General features: G+C 52.8%; 1 protein-coding gene across 4 annotated transcripts in view; it reads right to left on the bottom strand.

Annotated features, from left to right (window-relative positions):
• Nucleotides 1-967: 967 nt before the first annotated feature.
• Nucleotides 968-16,102, bottom strand: part of FBH1 (F-box DNA helicase 1) — a 39,186-nt gene continuing 24,051 nt past the window's right edge. For 3 of the 4 annotated variants that reach the window (XM_031444772.2, XM_031444773.2, XM_031444775.2), the window contains 8 exons: nucleotides 15,488-15,587; nucleotides 15,272-15,393; nucleotides 14,161-14,236; nucleotides 13,396-13,593; nucleotides 12,811-12,936; nucleotides 11,290-11,396; nucleotides 4,299-4,430; nucleotides 3,358-3,821 (listed from right to left, as the gene is read on the bottom strand). In XM_031444772.2, the coding sequence (XP_031300632.2) occupies nucleotides 3,651-3,821; nucleotides 4,299-4,430; nucleotides 11,290-11,396; nucleotides 12,811-12,936; nucleotides 13,396-13,593; nucleotides 14,161-14,236; nucleotides 15,272-15,393; nucleotides 15,488-15,587 (1,032 nt within the window). In that variant the 3' untranslated portion in view covers nucleotides 3,358-3,650. Of the gene's footprint in view, nucleotides 2,827-3,357; nucleotides 3,822-4,298; nucleotides 4,431-11,289; nucleotides 11,397-12,810; nucleotides 12,937-13,395; nucleotides 13,594-14,160; nucleotides 14,237-15,271; nucleotides 15,394-15,487; nucleotides 15,588-16,102 lie in introns of those variants that run through there. The other variant, XR_004134270.2, reaches the window with a different exon arrangement.

Below are 16,102 nucleotides of genomic sequence, written 5' to 3'. Positions count from 1 at the left end.
GCACTGACTGGATACGGATGAGGCCCCAGTACTGGGATGAAGATACAGGGGAAAGCTGGAGGCTCAGTCTCCCAGCGGCCCAGAGACCACCCCCACGGACCCTCCCCTGCCCTCAGCAGCAGCCCCCATTGAAGGGCACCCTCACCTCCCTGCAAACGAGCCAGGAAACCGGAGGTTCCGCTGGGATTCCTATCACTGACTCACCGCCCCCATCGAAGCACTGCCCGCATCCTGCTGACTCTACCTCTTGATCCCGAGGGCAGACGTTGCCCAGACTTGGTGCGCATCAGAACCTCTCACAGGGCGTGTCCAACACCGACTGCCGGGCCTCAACCTCACGGCTTCTGGTCCAGCAGATGTGGGGCGAGGGCCGAGAATGTGCATGTGCATCAAGTTCCTGGGCGAGGCTCACGCCGCTCCCCTGGGGGCCGCACTGTGAGCCCCACCCCTCCAGCACCCACCCCCTCCTCGCCAGACCCACTCCAGCTGTCCTGGTCCAGCCCATCAGCTGTCATTTCTTGCTGCAACGACGACTCTAGGCCTCTTAATTTATCTGACCTTCTTAAAGCACCCTCCCACCTACAACTGGAATGTTCTTCCTGAATAGAAAATCTGATGTCTTAAAATTTTTCACTCATTCCTCGTAGTTTTTCAGGAAACCATGTGAACTCCCGTGTGTCCAGGGTCCTTTACTGCCTGGCCCCTCACTCGCCTGCTCCTACTGTATACACCCTCCAGCCACACGCATTTTCTCATCTACCCAGGTATTTCCTGCAGTGTCAGACCTTTAGTGATGGCAATTTCAGCTGCTGAGATTCTGTGGTATTTTAAAACACCCCCTGATCAGTATTTTAGGTTGGTCTAATACTATCACCTATTTTTTTTTAATCTAAAGTCTGAAATATGTCTTCAGAATAATTATGTGGAAGGACAAACTAATGCATAGTCCACAATGCACTATGGTATCTGAATGCTTCTATTCCAAGAATAGTTTTTATTGTATTTCAAATATCATCTAGACGAATGGAACATGACATAACAGAATTTGTTTTTATATGGGTAACTGCATCAAAATCTCTATATACAAGAAAAAAACAAAGAAGATGGAGACAAATCAGAAATCCTTTCTCTGAAACAAAAAACTAGAACTTGCTATCAGTGGTCTTTGAATTCTTAGAAAAATAAAAAAAGATCTCCAAGTTATCAAATAAAGGGATTATTAAAAAACTAATGAACCAAAGAAAAATATCAGGAACTAGCTTATAATTATTTCCCTTATTTTTCTCCCAATTTATGTGGTATAAAATCAAAACCAACCAAAAAAACCAAACTTCTACAGAAAGTCTTACACAAAAACATGTTCACAACTAAATGAAACCATGGAAGCCTCATGTCTTAAAGACTATACTTTTAAAAAGAGCTAAAAGATTTTCATTTTCATCTAGTATTTAGTTTATATTTTTTCAATAACGCTTTTATTTTTTCCATCTAATTACTTATATTAAATCATAATAGATACTTAACTTCATACATATGGACATGAGATTAAGAGATGTGAACTACTACATATAAAACAAACAAGAACGTATCAGCCAGCACAGGGAAATTATAGCCACTAGTTTGTAATAATTTCAAATGGAGTACCATCTATAAAAATGTTAAATCATTATCTTGTACACCTGAAACTAGCATTGTAAAACAACTATATTTCAATTAAGAAAAATTTAATAAAAATACATAAATAAAATACAATTAACTTTGTAAGTATATTTAACAAAACTAAATTTTATATAGGAATTTCTATCTTCATAAACTACTGAGTTCCTTAAGAGACTTAAATAAATATAATTTCTATTTTTACTGCTTATTTAAAAATTATTTTTCTATTTGAAACAACCATTTGGTTTTAATAATTTTTTTAAGAAATTCTTAACACTTAAAAATTAAATACCACTGTCAACTCCTAGATTCTGGTTTTTTTTTTAAATAAGTACCAAAATACCAGCGCTGACGTTTGCTCTGACAGTACTGTTACCACACACACTTTTTTCCCTTCACGTTCCCCTTTCTTCCAGGAACCTTCTTTCCCTCGTTCCTTCCTGAAGAGCCAGCTAACCACCGCCCTGTTACTAAGCTCGGCCCCAGCCCCACCTGCTCTGGCAGGACACCCCTCCCGCCCCAGGTGCGCTGCGGGCCCCTCTCTGCAATCACACTGCTCACTGCCACCTCCGTAAGCCAGGACCACTTCCCATTCCAGACGCCCACTCCCAGGGCCCCTGCCCCACAGCAGGTGCTCCGTGAAGGCCCAGTGAGCCGTGATGTCTCCGGTAAATAAGCTGCCTCCTCTCTGGTTGGTAAAACGAGGTTTCCAGTAAATGCGTCCATAAACCAACATCCCCACTCCCTATCACCACTCATCCCCCAAACCCCTCTTTCCAACGACCCTGGACACTGTGCCGGGTCCACATCCACATCATTTCCCTTCACTCACTGTTTTGTTCAGTTATCCAAAAGCACCAAGTAAGGAAGGCCAGGCGTGGTGGTGGAGTGGATGCCCCAGCCAGTCCCTTTCCGGCAACGCGTTCACCGCTGTCCTCCGCCAGGTGCAGCCGTTAACTCGGCGCTCCCCGCCCCAGCACCTCGCTTTACTCACCGGCCGCCCGCTATGTCCACTAGAGGCCTGACGGAGGAGGGGTTAGGGGAGGCTGCAGCGGCTCAAGCCACGAGGTCTGCTCTCCACTCCGCGGGCCAGGCGCGAACTAGATGCGGCGAGCTCTGGGCACGGCCGGGCCAGCTCCCCCACCTGCCATCTGCATCCCTGAAGCGCTGCACGGCAGAAACGTAAAAATACCAGCTCCTTGTACGTCGACGCGACCTGAGTGTTTCCACTGGTTTCTATAAGAATAGCTTTATTACAACGTCCACCGGCACCCCCGGCATGACCCAGCTACCACCCTCCTTTCTCCACAGACCCCCCCCCCCCCCGCCGCCGCAGGCGCCGCTGCGCCTCCCTCTCAGGTACGTCCTATCTTCAGTTCCACCTGTGGGGACACGGAAGTCTGGCCAGTAGTGTCCCTGGGTACTTGGCTTTTTATGTTTTACGTGGCCTCCCTGTTTAGCCTGTGAACCCCGTGATGACCGAGGCACACACTGTATACACGTGCGACTCCCCGCGGCACGGAAACGCCCATCTGCTGCGTCAGTCATCACGTCACCCTGGACGTTAGGCCTCACACTCTGCCTGGTGCGTCACTGCACGGTCACAGAGCTGGCGCAAAGAGGCGGCGGGGAGGAGGAGAAAGCTGGGGTAGGTTTGGGAACAGCAGGGCTGAAGGCAGGGGCCGTCACACCGTGGTCTGCCAGGGCTAATATGCCTGTTTAATCGGAAGCTCGTAATAAAAGTTTAAATACATAAAATCTTTTTTTTATATCAAAAGAATATCCCCGGGTCCCCAGCCTGCTGCGCAGAGGGCAGCGGGGCCTGGCTACCTACAGGGGCGGAGAAACCGCAGGTCCAACTCTGGTTGGCTTCGTCGTCCTCAGAAAACGCTCCACGAGTGAGTCCGGGGTCAGGGCAGGGAGGCCCCGATGCGCCGTCTGCGGGGCAGGAGCCCGCCCGGCCCCGGCCCGAGGAGCGCTCCTCCCTGACGTCAGAACACGAGGAAGAGCAGGGCTTCGTGCCGCGGCAGCACGACGTCCTCCACGGTGCGGTCCATGGCGCGCACCTGCTCCGGGGAGGCGGTCAGGAAGGCCAGAGGCCCGATGCGCTGCTCCGCGCACGAGTGGCAGAGGTACCCGCCCTTGTTCTCCTTCCTGTTGCTCTGCAGGGGGAGGACGAGAGAATGGGGAGGTGGACGTTGGATGGAGGACAAGTGTTTGCCACCAAGTAGCGTGGCCCAACCGCCGTCAGCACCACAGAGGGGCCGCGCGTCTGGACCCCAATGCTTTAGACCAGGGTAGCCAGGCGAGGTTACCCCACCCCCAGCACCATCACTCCCTGGGCCCTGCTCTGTATATGCCCTAGAGCAGATCTTGAATTTATCAGAGCAAGGGATGAAGAGCTGAGAAAACCTGAACCTGGCCCCCGGGTCCGGATGTCTGCTCAACCCGACCTCCCGGCTGCTTCCTGCGCCCTGACTCCATCCGGTCCCCCTGACACCAGGCTTGCCTCGTCCGCACAAAGCCCTAACGAGGCTGGTCTGATCCCCTCTACCTCCCACCCCCACAGCCCCGCCGCGCAGTGAGACAAGACTGCATCGAACACCACGGCACGCAGGGCTGCGGCCGCACCCACGTACGTAGGTGATGGGGAGCTTCCGCATGGTGAGCACGGTGTCCACTGGGATGGCGTTGCTGCACTGCCCCACGCAGCAGCGAACCACGCCCGTCTTTAACACGTTACTCGTCAGCTCCACTTGCAAGAAGTACTCCTGAGGGAAAGAGTAAGAGAATGAGCGCAAAGCCTCGGCCGCATTCTTCCCAGAAACTCCAGCAGCTCGGGGGGCCTTCAGACGCCGCCCGAGTCCCAGAACAGACGGCTGCGTCTGCCCTGTGTCTCCACCTCGTCCCTGCCTGTAACACTGCCTCAGTTCAGCCGGCTTCCTGCTAAAATGGCTAGTTTAAAAAACAAAAGTTTAGGGCCGAGGGAGGAATACATTAGGAGTTTGGGATTAAGAGATCCTGGATATAAAATAGATAAACAACAGGGACCTACTGTAGAGCACAGGGAATTCTATTCAATGTCTTATAACAACATATAATGGAAAAGAATCTGAAAAAATATACATACATACATATATATATGTTTGTATATGTATAATGGAATTGCTTTGCTGCACACCTGAAACTAACACTGTAAATCAACTACATGTCAATAAAAAATAAAAATGAAAAACAAAAATTAAATTAAAATTAAAGGTTTAGTGGACAAACACGTGGAACTACCGGCTATATGGTATTTCAGGACCATTTCTGGACTTGACCTTCGGCTGGCCTGTCCCTGCATCACTAGGAGTGATCTGTCTACGCTCCTTACAGCCCAGGTGAGCTTACCAAGCCTGCCCATGTCCACCCTGCCCGTTTCCATCTTCCCAAGCCCATGGCTCTACGAACGGGCAGACACCCAACCTCTCTAAGCCTCAGCTTCTTCACCTGTGAAACGCACAGAACACGGCACCTGCTTCCTCCTGGGGCTGTGAGCCTGATGTCCGGCACTGCATGTGACGTGCTCAGAGCCTGGCACACAGTGGGCACCCCAGTCACACACCAGTCACCTCCGAGGCTGGAAATTCCACAAGAGGAGGGACCAGGGTCCAGTCTGCTGCTGCCCCACAGGAGATCACCAAGGTTCTGGCATTCCAGCAAGACCGCAAATATTTGCTGACCCAATAACCAGGATTTCATGTTCTCTGGATTACAATTGGCTGTTCATCCAATTTTTGCAAAATCTGTGTCCAGGATTCTGATTTATTTGGTTTTCTCACTTTCAGGATGTGCCTACCCGCTACAGAAAAGAACAGAAAATATGCACTCACGTTCCCACCAACACGTACTGACAACTAACTGTGGGAAACCCTTTCTAAAATGGAATTACAGATTTCCATGGAGTCCAGTTCATTCTAAAATGGATTCACGATTCCTATGTTTCCAAGAACACAAGGAGGCATCTTACCGGTAATTATCTACGTCTGTGCTACACAGTCGCTTTGCTTCTCACCTAGTTCACCTCTTTAGTGCTGCACAGGATTCAGCCGTCTCTCTTCACCACCCCCTTTGTGTGGAGGCTCACGCTGTTTCCAAATTACTTCCAACAACGCAGCAGTGAATATCCTTGCACATATTTCCCCTCAACACGCGCACGGATTCCCCCAGGGCTTTCTAACTTTCCTGACCATGATCCGTGCCCAGAAACCCATTCAGCATTACCGTTCTACACACACACACGAATGTGTAAGACGCTGAAATCAGTCTTACGGAAGTTTCTAACCTCACATCCAGTGTACTGTGAATTCTCCTTCAGATTTTATTACACTTCACTTTTCTTTTAAAAGCTTATCATAATCTGCTAACTAGGTTCCTAAATCATTCATGAACTGCAACCTACAGCTGGAAAAGCACTGCCCCAAAGCACAATTCTCAAACATTTGGTCTCGGGACCCTTTACGCTGAGAGTTGCACATTAAGGGCTCCCAGGAAGTTTTGCTTACGTGAGTTATAGCCACTAATGTTTGCCGGATTAGAAATTTAAACCAGGAAAGTTTGTAAGTGTATTAATCCATTTAAAACATAATAATAAACTTTTCACATTAACCTGTATATTTTTATGAAAAATAAGTATATTTTTAAAAGACCTTTAACGAGAAGACTAACAATGTGTTACACTTTTGTAAATCTCATTCACATCCAGCTTAATTAACAGAAGACACCTGGGCTCTCGTTTCTGCTTTGGGGTTCAGTCTGTGGCGATACCGCGTCACGTGGCCTCTGGAGAACGCCGCCGCGCAGCTGGGAGAGCGCTGCGGGAAAGAGGCAGGTGACCACCCAGTATCACGAGGCATGTGTTGTGTAGAACACGTTCTGGAAAGGTTCCTGGAAGGGGCCCCGCCCACACTCTGAGAACTGGTACCCACTGAGAAAGGAATCCAGAGCGGCAGTTGCGTGTCTTCCCACCGGCTCCCCGCCGGCCTCGCGGTCCCTGAACGGGGCAGACGTCTTCATTCTCGCCCATCTGGTCATTTCAGTTTGCACCTCCCTGACCACCAAGGAAGTTGCATACCTCTTCTTCCCCCTAACAGGTTCCCTGGCCACTGGGGTTTCCTGTGCTGTGAACTCCTTGTTCAGACCCTTTGCCCAGGTGCCTACCAGGCCGTCTGTTTCGTGGGAAAGTGCAGTTGGAGATTTGCTCTGCTCGCTGCCAGGCCTTGGGGCAGCACCCACACACTGCTGGCATCTGTGAGCGCGTGCGGGACGGACAGGAGAGGCATCCCCTGCACTCTGCGATGGGTCTTCCGGCAGCTGGCACGGGGCACCGTCTCCAGCCCCAAGTCCCTGCTGGCAGATCTAAGGCTGCCTCCCGTCTTCCCTCCAAGACTGGCAATTCTGTGAGATCACGGACCACGAGGCTTGCTGTTCCCTGTGCCTCCCAGCACTAACTATGGTGCTTGGTACACAACAGAGGTTCTGTAAATCTAATTAGTTGTCAAGCCAATGAACAGGTAAATCAGCTAATCAAGCCGCCTCCACCCTCTAGTGACAACTTGGGCATCCAACAGGTTGGCAGGTGCGCAGACCAGTAACTGGGAGGAGACACCATCCCTGAGGAACTGCGCATGGGCTGCCTTCCAGTCATGTCAAGTGCTGGCAGAGCGACCACTGCCAGCTGCTGCAAATCCTGCCCCACGGAGAAAAGCACAAACCCATCCCCAAAGCTTCACCCGAAACCCCGGCCTTCAGGAACCCAACGACACGTGATGTCGCCATCCAACCCCTACCTTGAAATGCCAGGCTGTTCCGTTTTTAGAGGCATCGGGTCCTGCCCAGCAGTCAGGTCCTCTGCTTTTGGAGCACTGTACACATAACCCTCACCAGACACACGACACTGTCACCGACCCACTGCACAAAGGCACGGGAGCTGAGCACTCAGGTCACCTACACAAACGACTGCAGGGCTCGACGGCAGCGGACCTGGGGCTCAAACCCGGTCTGTACACACCGAGCCCATGCTCCTGAGCGCAAGCGACAGTGCGTCTCTGTCCTCAGAAGCTCCAGACACAAATCTAAGTGACAAGGAAGCACACGTGGAGGGAAAGTGGCCACCTGCCAGACCGCACAGCCCCCGCTAAAGGCCAGGTCTCCCCAGGCCCTCCCTTCCAAACACAAGCAGCAGCCCCCGCAGGCCCCCAGGCTCCCCCGGCGGCTGGAGCGCAGTTCCCTGTCACCATCAGCACCCTCTCCAACCGCCGCCTCTGCACGCGGTCACAGCCGTCCTGCCAGCTTTGCTGACTAGGGAGCAGAAGCAGTGTCATAAGCAACTTCCCAGTCTCGGGGCGCCCCACTGGACGGCCCCGGCGTGTGAACGACAGGTCTGACCCGGGTCTGTGGACTCAGGCGCTCCCAGACTCACTACGGGAGGGGACTCTGCTGTCGCGCATGCCACAAACACTTCCTGGACACCTACTATGTGCCAGGCAGTGTTCTAAGGACATGCCTGTGAGAGCCGGGTAAGAGTCGAAGATTCTAGGAGGCGGAGAAGCTGTCTTTCAGAAACTAGCGTAACTTCGTGCCACGTAATAATTGAGTAACATAACGGCTCCCTTTACTTTCTCCAAACTTCAAGAAACAGAAGGACCAAAAGGCCACTGGGTGAAGAGCTAGATTTTCTCCTGGGATCAAAGAAAAAGGAGGCCACCTGACCTACTCGTGGGGAGGTCAGAAGGGCTCACCACCCCGGGGGACTAGGGTACTACGGCTCACGTTTGTTCTAAGTCCTCACCAAGCACAACACCACTGTTCACAGCCTGCTTCCACATCCTCTACCCTCCTCCCCTCCCCTAGTGCCTCCAGGATCCCCTATGAGCAGGCGGTGGACTCAGCTGCTTCTGAAACAGGATGTCCCCAAACTGACTCATAAGCTGTGGTAAGGAGAAAGCAGAAGTCCTGCCCCTCACACAAGGGCTCTCGGACTTTTGTGAACATCTGCTCATGCAAACAGGCCGTATTTCCGGGGCTTCCTCAGCACCCCTGGCCAGGGGCCAACAGATGTTTCCCAGTCCAGTCTCAGGAAGGCGGAAGCACTTCTCTGCATCCTGTGTTCTGTTCTTCACAGACAAATCTCATTTTCCCCATAAAATATATGCAGTAACTGGCTGATAAGCATCCAGTCAGCTTCAAAAAGCCTATTTGACTCTTAATAAATACTTGTGGGACTTTCAGATATACAACCCCCGGTATCTAGAAAACTCACACACCCATTTACCCTTTACCCAGAAGTTTAGGTTGTAGGAAAGTATCCCCAAGATGCACTGGCGAAACCAGAAAAGGACCTGTGCTAAGAGTCTGCACTGTAGCATCAGTGAGGAACTGCTCTAAATTAGGAAGCTTAAGAGCCCTAAGAACCAAATATTTGTCTGGATCCTGATTTGACCAAATCAACTGTAAAAAAGACGTTTCTGAGATAATCATAAAAGTATGACCATGGGTTGAGCTTAGAGGCCACATGGAATCATAAATGTGATTAAGATGTAACAATGGCCCTGTGGTTATGGAAAGAAGGCCTGTGGCGTTTTAGAGAGGCGTGCTCCACACACACACACAGGGTGGTTTGTGTATGGGAGCTAGATACAGTATTTTCTCAACTTTTAAATGTCTCAAAATTTCCCTTAAAGACAAGCAATCCTATGTAGCCCGTGTTGTGAAGCGGTATCACTGCTCTGTAAGGCCTCCATTAAAAGTCACCAACATGACAACTTGATATTGTTACAGATCTAACCAAGTGTGACACAGTTTGTACAAGAAAATCATACTACAGGTTCTAAAAAAATATATACATACAATCAAAGTGTATACAAAGACTCACAGAAAGTAGGGATTACCTGTACATAGAAGTTACTCTCCTGCACCACGCCCTGGGGTGCTGGTTTAGAGACTAAGAAAAGCCACACTCATCTCTAAACCGGGAGTCAGCAAACTACCACCATGGGCCAATTCCAGGCCCGCGCCTGCTGCTGGCAGTCACGTTCCCCGGGACGCGGCCACACGGGTGGCTGACAGAGGCCCGCGTCTGGGCGCGGTGGCGGTGCAGGGCTGAGCAGGAGTGGCAGGGCCATGCGGCCTGCAAAGCCTCGCGGACTTACTGTCGGGCCCTTGGCAGAAAGAGTCTGCAGGAGCTTGCCCTAATTCCTCCCTGGAGACCCCGCGGGGTGTCGCCGGTGCCACCAGCAGTGCAGCCAGAGAAAACGTGAGCTGTCACACAAGGCAAAGCCAAGCTGCTGGGAGACCCACAGCTGGTGTCAAATTCCAGAAGTGTCCTCATGGCCTAACAGGCCTGCCTCCGAGAGGCGTGGAAGACCGGCGACGAGGCGGGCTGAGACAGGAAAGTGCGACTGAATCGCAAGGAAACCGGTCTCGCGCTAGAAGGTTTCACTATCGGGACAGGTCACGTCTTCTCTGCCCTGTCTGCCTCTTAAGCACCGACGCGCTCCTCAAAACTGGGCTTCCTGCTTTGCCATCCCTCTCCTCTCTGGGAACCCGGCTCTGCGAGGGGAGAGGGTTCTCCCGCCCACTCTCCCACCTTCGCGGCCCGGACACGTGCGTGCAGTGCACCAGGCACGCGGTGAATATTCAGTGACGAGTATGCGGCTTCTGTCGGACCAGCACCCAACAACTCGGAGACTCTGGACACCCCTTACTGGAAACTGCCTCCTGTGCCCCACACACACACACACCCCCATCGCCCAGGGTCAAAGCCATCGGCAGTGATTCTGAGACTCCTGGCTCCCATGCCCTCACCTCCTGGGAGAACACACACTACAGCCCGGGAACTAAACCATCCCCTGCGCACAATCTTACACGTGTCAGAGCCCGCTACGGAAGAAACAGGATCTATGGTCACTGTGACATGTAAGTTTCAGGTTTCAGACTTAAGGACCTTTGCTTCAGGGAAGGATGGACCAACTCGTAACTGTCAGTCAAATTTCTGTTCTAGTTTCAACCCAACAGGGTTGAAAAAACTAAACAGCTTATACCCCAGACCTTGAAAGGCAGGAAAGATGTGGAAACAAGGGCGTAGGGGAGAAGGCTGGTCTGCGGGGCTGCAGTGAGCGGCTGACACGGTCCCACCTCTCAGCTAGTGACAAGGACAGGAGGTGCCTGGACACCCGCTCCCCCAGCAAGGACATGTTCCTTCCGGATACTGGTGGCAGCAGCTGCTGCCAGTTCAAAGGGGACCGGGAAGCGGGAGGGAGCGAGTGCAGACACAGGGCACCCGTGCTGCTCTCTCCCTGGGGGCGCGGAGCGCCGACTGAGTGGGAGCAGCTCAGACAGACAGGTGCACAGCTGATGTTTTTAAAAGAACTTTCCAAACTGAATTAAGAATGACTTTAGAAAAGAATCCAGGTTTTTGTTTCTTCGGGGAGGAAGGGCCCTTCCCCACTGGCAAGCAGCCTCCGCGCCCAGGAAAGGAAAGCCCTTCTCCTCTGATGCAGGCCCCCAACCCACGGCCCCGAGGGCCCTTCACTCAAGCGTTCAAGTCAAGACACCGTTCAGTCGGCCTGCGCTGCCGGTGCCTCTCACCCCAGCCAACGTCAGGATGTTCTCCAAGGACTTGGTCATGATGAGACGCCTCCTGGCACGAGTTACCGCCACGTACAGTAAGTTCCATTCGTCCTCAGAGAACGACTCTGAAGAAAGCAACGGGAAAAAACGTATCAACACAGAAGCCTGCTGACAAAAATTTATGTTCTCATCTTAACGTTTACTACTCTCCCCATCTCCCTCCTGAAAAAACCTTCCAGATTTGCTGGCTTTATAAACAAAATTGTCCTCCAGACACCAACTCCAAGAACAAACAGATCCCCGACAGACTAGGGGCACCAAACACTGAGTTTTCGTTTGTGCTGCTTCTAGAAAACCCTGGGGGCCCACTGACCGGTCATGGGACATGGGTGATGTGCCTGCGGTGTGGCCCGCTGTCTCTCCCACTGCTTGCCACGGCCACCCCGGAGGGCTCGGGGGAGACTGAGGCCTACAGGGTGACACCACTTCAACAGACAGGCCCCGGCTCAGCGAGGGCCAGGCGCCAAACCCGAGCCTTATCGTCTCAAAGGCCACATCTCTTCCTTCTCCCGACACCACCTCTCAGTCCAGTCTGCAGCGTCTCATGTGGTCTTTACTACAGGTCTCTGCTGCCGGCCTCACCCCCCTCTCCTCTCGGTCACAGGATGAAGGCGAGCTCTTGATAAAAGAGCAGCTGAGCATGAATATACGAAAAGCCACTAAACTGCACCTTAAATGGGTGGACTGTGTGGTACGTGAATCATATCTCATATAAAGCTGCTACCAAAAAACATAAAAATGCAAACCTGCAATGACTAGAGGGCAAAAGGCAGCAGTATGTTAAATGCACTTCTCTTCCTCAGCATAAAGCAGCGGTGTCTCCCACGGCCACTTCCTTCCCCGCTCCACTCCAATTTATGTTCAATACTGTGTCTTTCTCTCATTTGATGAATCTTTTCATCAGAGATAAGGAATTTTTAGTATTTCTACTTTCGGCCTGCCAATGTATGCTATGCCCCAAATTTTGAATCCGTGACTAACAGGGTTTATTTGTAGGAAAACTTCAAATGGTTTTATTCTACAATTTAAAACCAAAGCAACAGCATTGACGCTTAGAGTTTAACAACCAGCCTTGAGCATAAACTGATACAAAAGCAGACAAACAACAGAACGTTTACGATGTCACCTTTTATGATTTTCAAGCTTCTTCAATAAAAAGGAGATGATGAAAGGAAAAAAAAAAAGAAAACCCCTTGGTGAACAGGCAAACTGGTATGTTTTAGAGCTTCCGTCTGCTGGTGAGAAACCCGCAGCTGAAGAGCTGGTGCGGGTCAGACAGGCGCGATCGGCGCAGCGCCCCGCAAGCAGCGGGCCCCAGAAGCCTAGCTACCCAAAAGCACAGTCTAAGAGTAATGAACGTCGGAGTAGGAGAACTTTCTGTTTCAGAGGGACCCTTCCAAGAGGCCACACCATCCAGAAACAGCAAGGCATCCCGCAGTGGAGCCTCCCAGAGGGCCTCGGGCCCGGCGGTCTCCTTACCGACTCTGAAGTGGGGCAGCTGAGCCAGGTTGTGCCGGGCACAAGGCACTTTCACGAAATCGTCCAGGACATGCACAGTGTCAAACTCCAGGCCTTTGGCCTTGTGCACGGTGCCCAGAATGTACTCTGGAAGGAAACAGAAGTTGGTCAGACGGGGGGCCAGAAGGAGAACAGAAGGAGAGGGGGGTCCCCTTCCCACCACACTCCCCAACTATGCTCTTGTGCCGGCGGCAGTGCTGCAGAGACAAGGAGGAAGAGGAAACCTCGGTCGGGAAAAAAACAGCAAGCGAAATAAACAGATGAGGGGAAAGGAGAAATCCGCAGCCGGCAAGGACACGTCAGAGTCATGGCCCAGTGCTCATGGCCACTGGCCCACCGCCCATTTCCTACACACGAAGAGACAGAGGCGAGAAGAGGGCCAGGGGCCCCATGGGGCAGAGCCGGAACGTGGGAGCCCCTCCTGCCGGCGGGAAGAACAGAAATGGGGGCCGGGGAGAAGGCAGCCCTGCTCCCCACCCCAGTCGTGGTTGTGCGTGATGCCCAGCAGGCAGGAAGCACTGAGAGGGGCAAGGGGCAGAGCCAAACCTGCAAAGTCCAAGTCCTCGATGTGGCACCGCTCGATGCGCTGCACCAGCTCCGGGATCCGGACGTTGTACTTCTCCACCACCGCGATCTTGGCTTCCAGCTCCTTGTCCTCGGCGGCGGTCACGTACCGCTTGAAGCCGCTGAAGCCCTCTCTGTGTGCCCACCTTCTAATGAACTTGTCTTTGATGACCAAGTTTTCTAGACAGAACACATGGCAGGTCAGGGTGACACCTGCTGTGCCAGCTCCACGGTCCTGACCCAACGCGTGGAGACCAGGGTCTCAGGGCTGGGAGACTGGGTTCCGGTTCTGGACCAACCACGTCCCAGCCTGCCCTGTGCTCCTGGGCAAGTCAGCTTGGCGACCTGGTTGGCAGCCTCTCCGGCTCCAAACTGAGGGTCAACAGCCCTACCCTTGAGATCCTGCCCTGTCTCAGGGACTCGAAACAGCGCAGCAATGAGAAAAAGAAAGGTGCCTGAGAATGTGAGAAACGCTGGCGTGGGGTCCCCGCACAGGTCTCGTGTGTGAAGTTGCCAGGCGGACAGAGACAGTGGGTCCGGCGTGAGTGAGAAATCCAGACCCGGGGAAAGATCTGGAGAGAGCTATGGGTCCCTCTGAAAACAGGCGGCCTTGGGCATCCCACCCTTACTGGGAAAGGAGCAACGCTAGCTCCCCTGCTCCGGAGCAAGAAAACTGACCCAGACCAGCCCGACCAGCGCCTGCCCTCGCCCCCTAGGGCTGCCACCCCACCGCCAGGAGGGGCTCACGTTTCTTCCGTTCCTCCTCCGGCTGCAGAAGGGTCCAAATATCGATGATTCTGTCCAATCCAAATGACCTAATTCCCTGAAAAAGTTTTTCAGGTAGGATTTTTGTTTTGCAGTTTTCCTTTTTTTTTTTTTTTTTTTTTTTGATGCTCTTCTTAACAAAGCAAAGCTAATGTAGAGGTGGGATTCTGAAATGAGATGGTTTCTTGGAAACGGATCTCAAACTGCACCCAAGGCATAAAGACAGCGAGCGGGAACCCCCATCAGGCACAAATGCACGAGGCTACAGCGTGGTCTGCAAACCCAGCGCTCCCAGGTGCTGAGCTCAGGCTGCTCCCTCAGAGCCTCCTATGTTTCAGAAAAAGGCAAGAACCAGCTGCACGCTGCCTTCTGGTCAAAAATGCAATTGAAGTCAGCTACTTTCCAGACACGTAACAGAGGTGCACCAAAGACTACAGAAGAGACCCGAACAGCGAGTGTGCGGCACACACACTCACCATTTCTCGAGAAAAGAACCAGAGACCACCTACGGGTCCAGGTTACTGTGTGTGACAAGGTCAGCGGCTGAGGGAGAGGGCCTGACTGGCCCCATCCGGCCTTGCTCCATCTGGGGGAGTGAGCTGAGCGCTGACTGGGCCCAGGACACGGACGAAGGCTCAGTCGTCTTACAGAAACGACCAACACAGGGGAGGAACAGCTCGGTGGGAGAGCGCCTGCTCAGCATGCATGAGGTTACGGGTTTGATCCCCAGTACCTCCAGTTAAATAAAAAATCATAATAATAAATACAATAAGTAAATAAAACTAATTACCTCCCAGAGAAAAACAAAACAAAACAAAAGTAACACAGCGGGACACGCGCAGGGAGTGGGCAGCCTCGTGTGCACAAAGGGCAGGAGGGCCTTCGTTCTCCTTAAGGACTGGAGGGAGAGGGCCGCAGCCCTGCCTGGCCCTACACCAGGAGGCTTGCTTCGCCGGCGTGCCCGGGGGAGGGTGCCAGTCACAGCGCAGGCGGCGGGAAGCCACAGCCTGCATGCGCGCCCGCAGAACAACCCTGGGGACGCCGGGCGTTTTCCCCGGCTGATTGTGGGCGCAGGACGGGAAGGCGCTCTTACCCCGATCAAGTGGATGCGGGCGGGCACCTCTCCTTCTGTCACCCGGACGGCCTCGTCAAACACGTTGGCGTTGGTTCGGGACAGCAGGGCCACCTGCCCCTTGGTGTCACCTCTGATGCCACCTTTGGGGAGAGAGCACAAACTCTACGGCGAATCCAAATAAAGAGGAAAACTAACCTTGGTAACAAACACAAGAAGAGGGACCGAAAGCCTTACTCTGATGGTTCCCTCCCACCAGCGTCTTCTTTCTCACTCTCTTGCAGACGTCCAGGATGGTAGCTCCCACGTACGCGATTTCCACACCAAACCTGAAGCTCTGTTGTCAGACAGGACGAGAGGAGTGAGCGGCCCCTGAGCATGTGAGCGCAGCACCGTCACCGCCGAGGCCTGGCCCCGCCACCCCGCTCCGCCTGGGAGGGCGCCCGGAGACGCCCTGCGGCGACCCCCGTGCGGAACAGGGGCCTGCCTGCAGAGACGCGCTGGCTCCCTCTGAGCTCCCAGAACAGCACGTCCTATCTGGAGACCTGAGAGCTACACGTTTTTGCCTCGTGCCCCCAAGCCCAAACCTTGACAACTCCTCCACCATGTTTTCTATACTCTTTTTCTTACCACTGCCCCCGCTCAGCTCAGAGACCCCACCTCACGCCTCACCCACTGGTCTCGCTCCCTCATCTCTCCCTCCGTCCGAGGAGTCTCCCCACACACGTTCAAGTCACACAAACGGAAGAGCAATCCACGGAGACAGAGGCGGCGTGTGGCCCTGCAGGAGCCTCGCAGCCTGGGCGGCCTTGGTCCCTTCGTTCCCTGGGACCAGCAAATGTCTCTTCTAAG

Source organism: Camelus dromedarius, chromosome 26 (genome assembly GCF_036321535.1).
Source record: "Camelus dromedarius isolate mCamDro1 chromosome 26, mCamDro1.pat, whole genome shotgun sequence".
Lineage (NCBI taxonomy): Eukaryota > Metazoa > Chordata > Mammalia > Artiodactyla > Camelidae > Camelus > Camelus dromedarius.
This window is presented reverse-complemented; position numbering and strand designations above follow the sequence as displayed.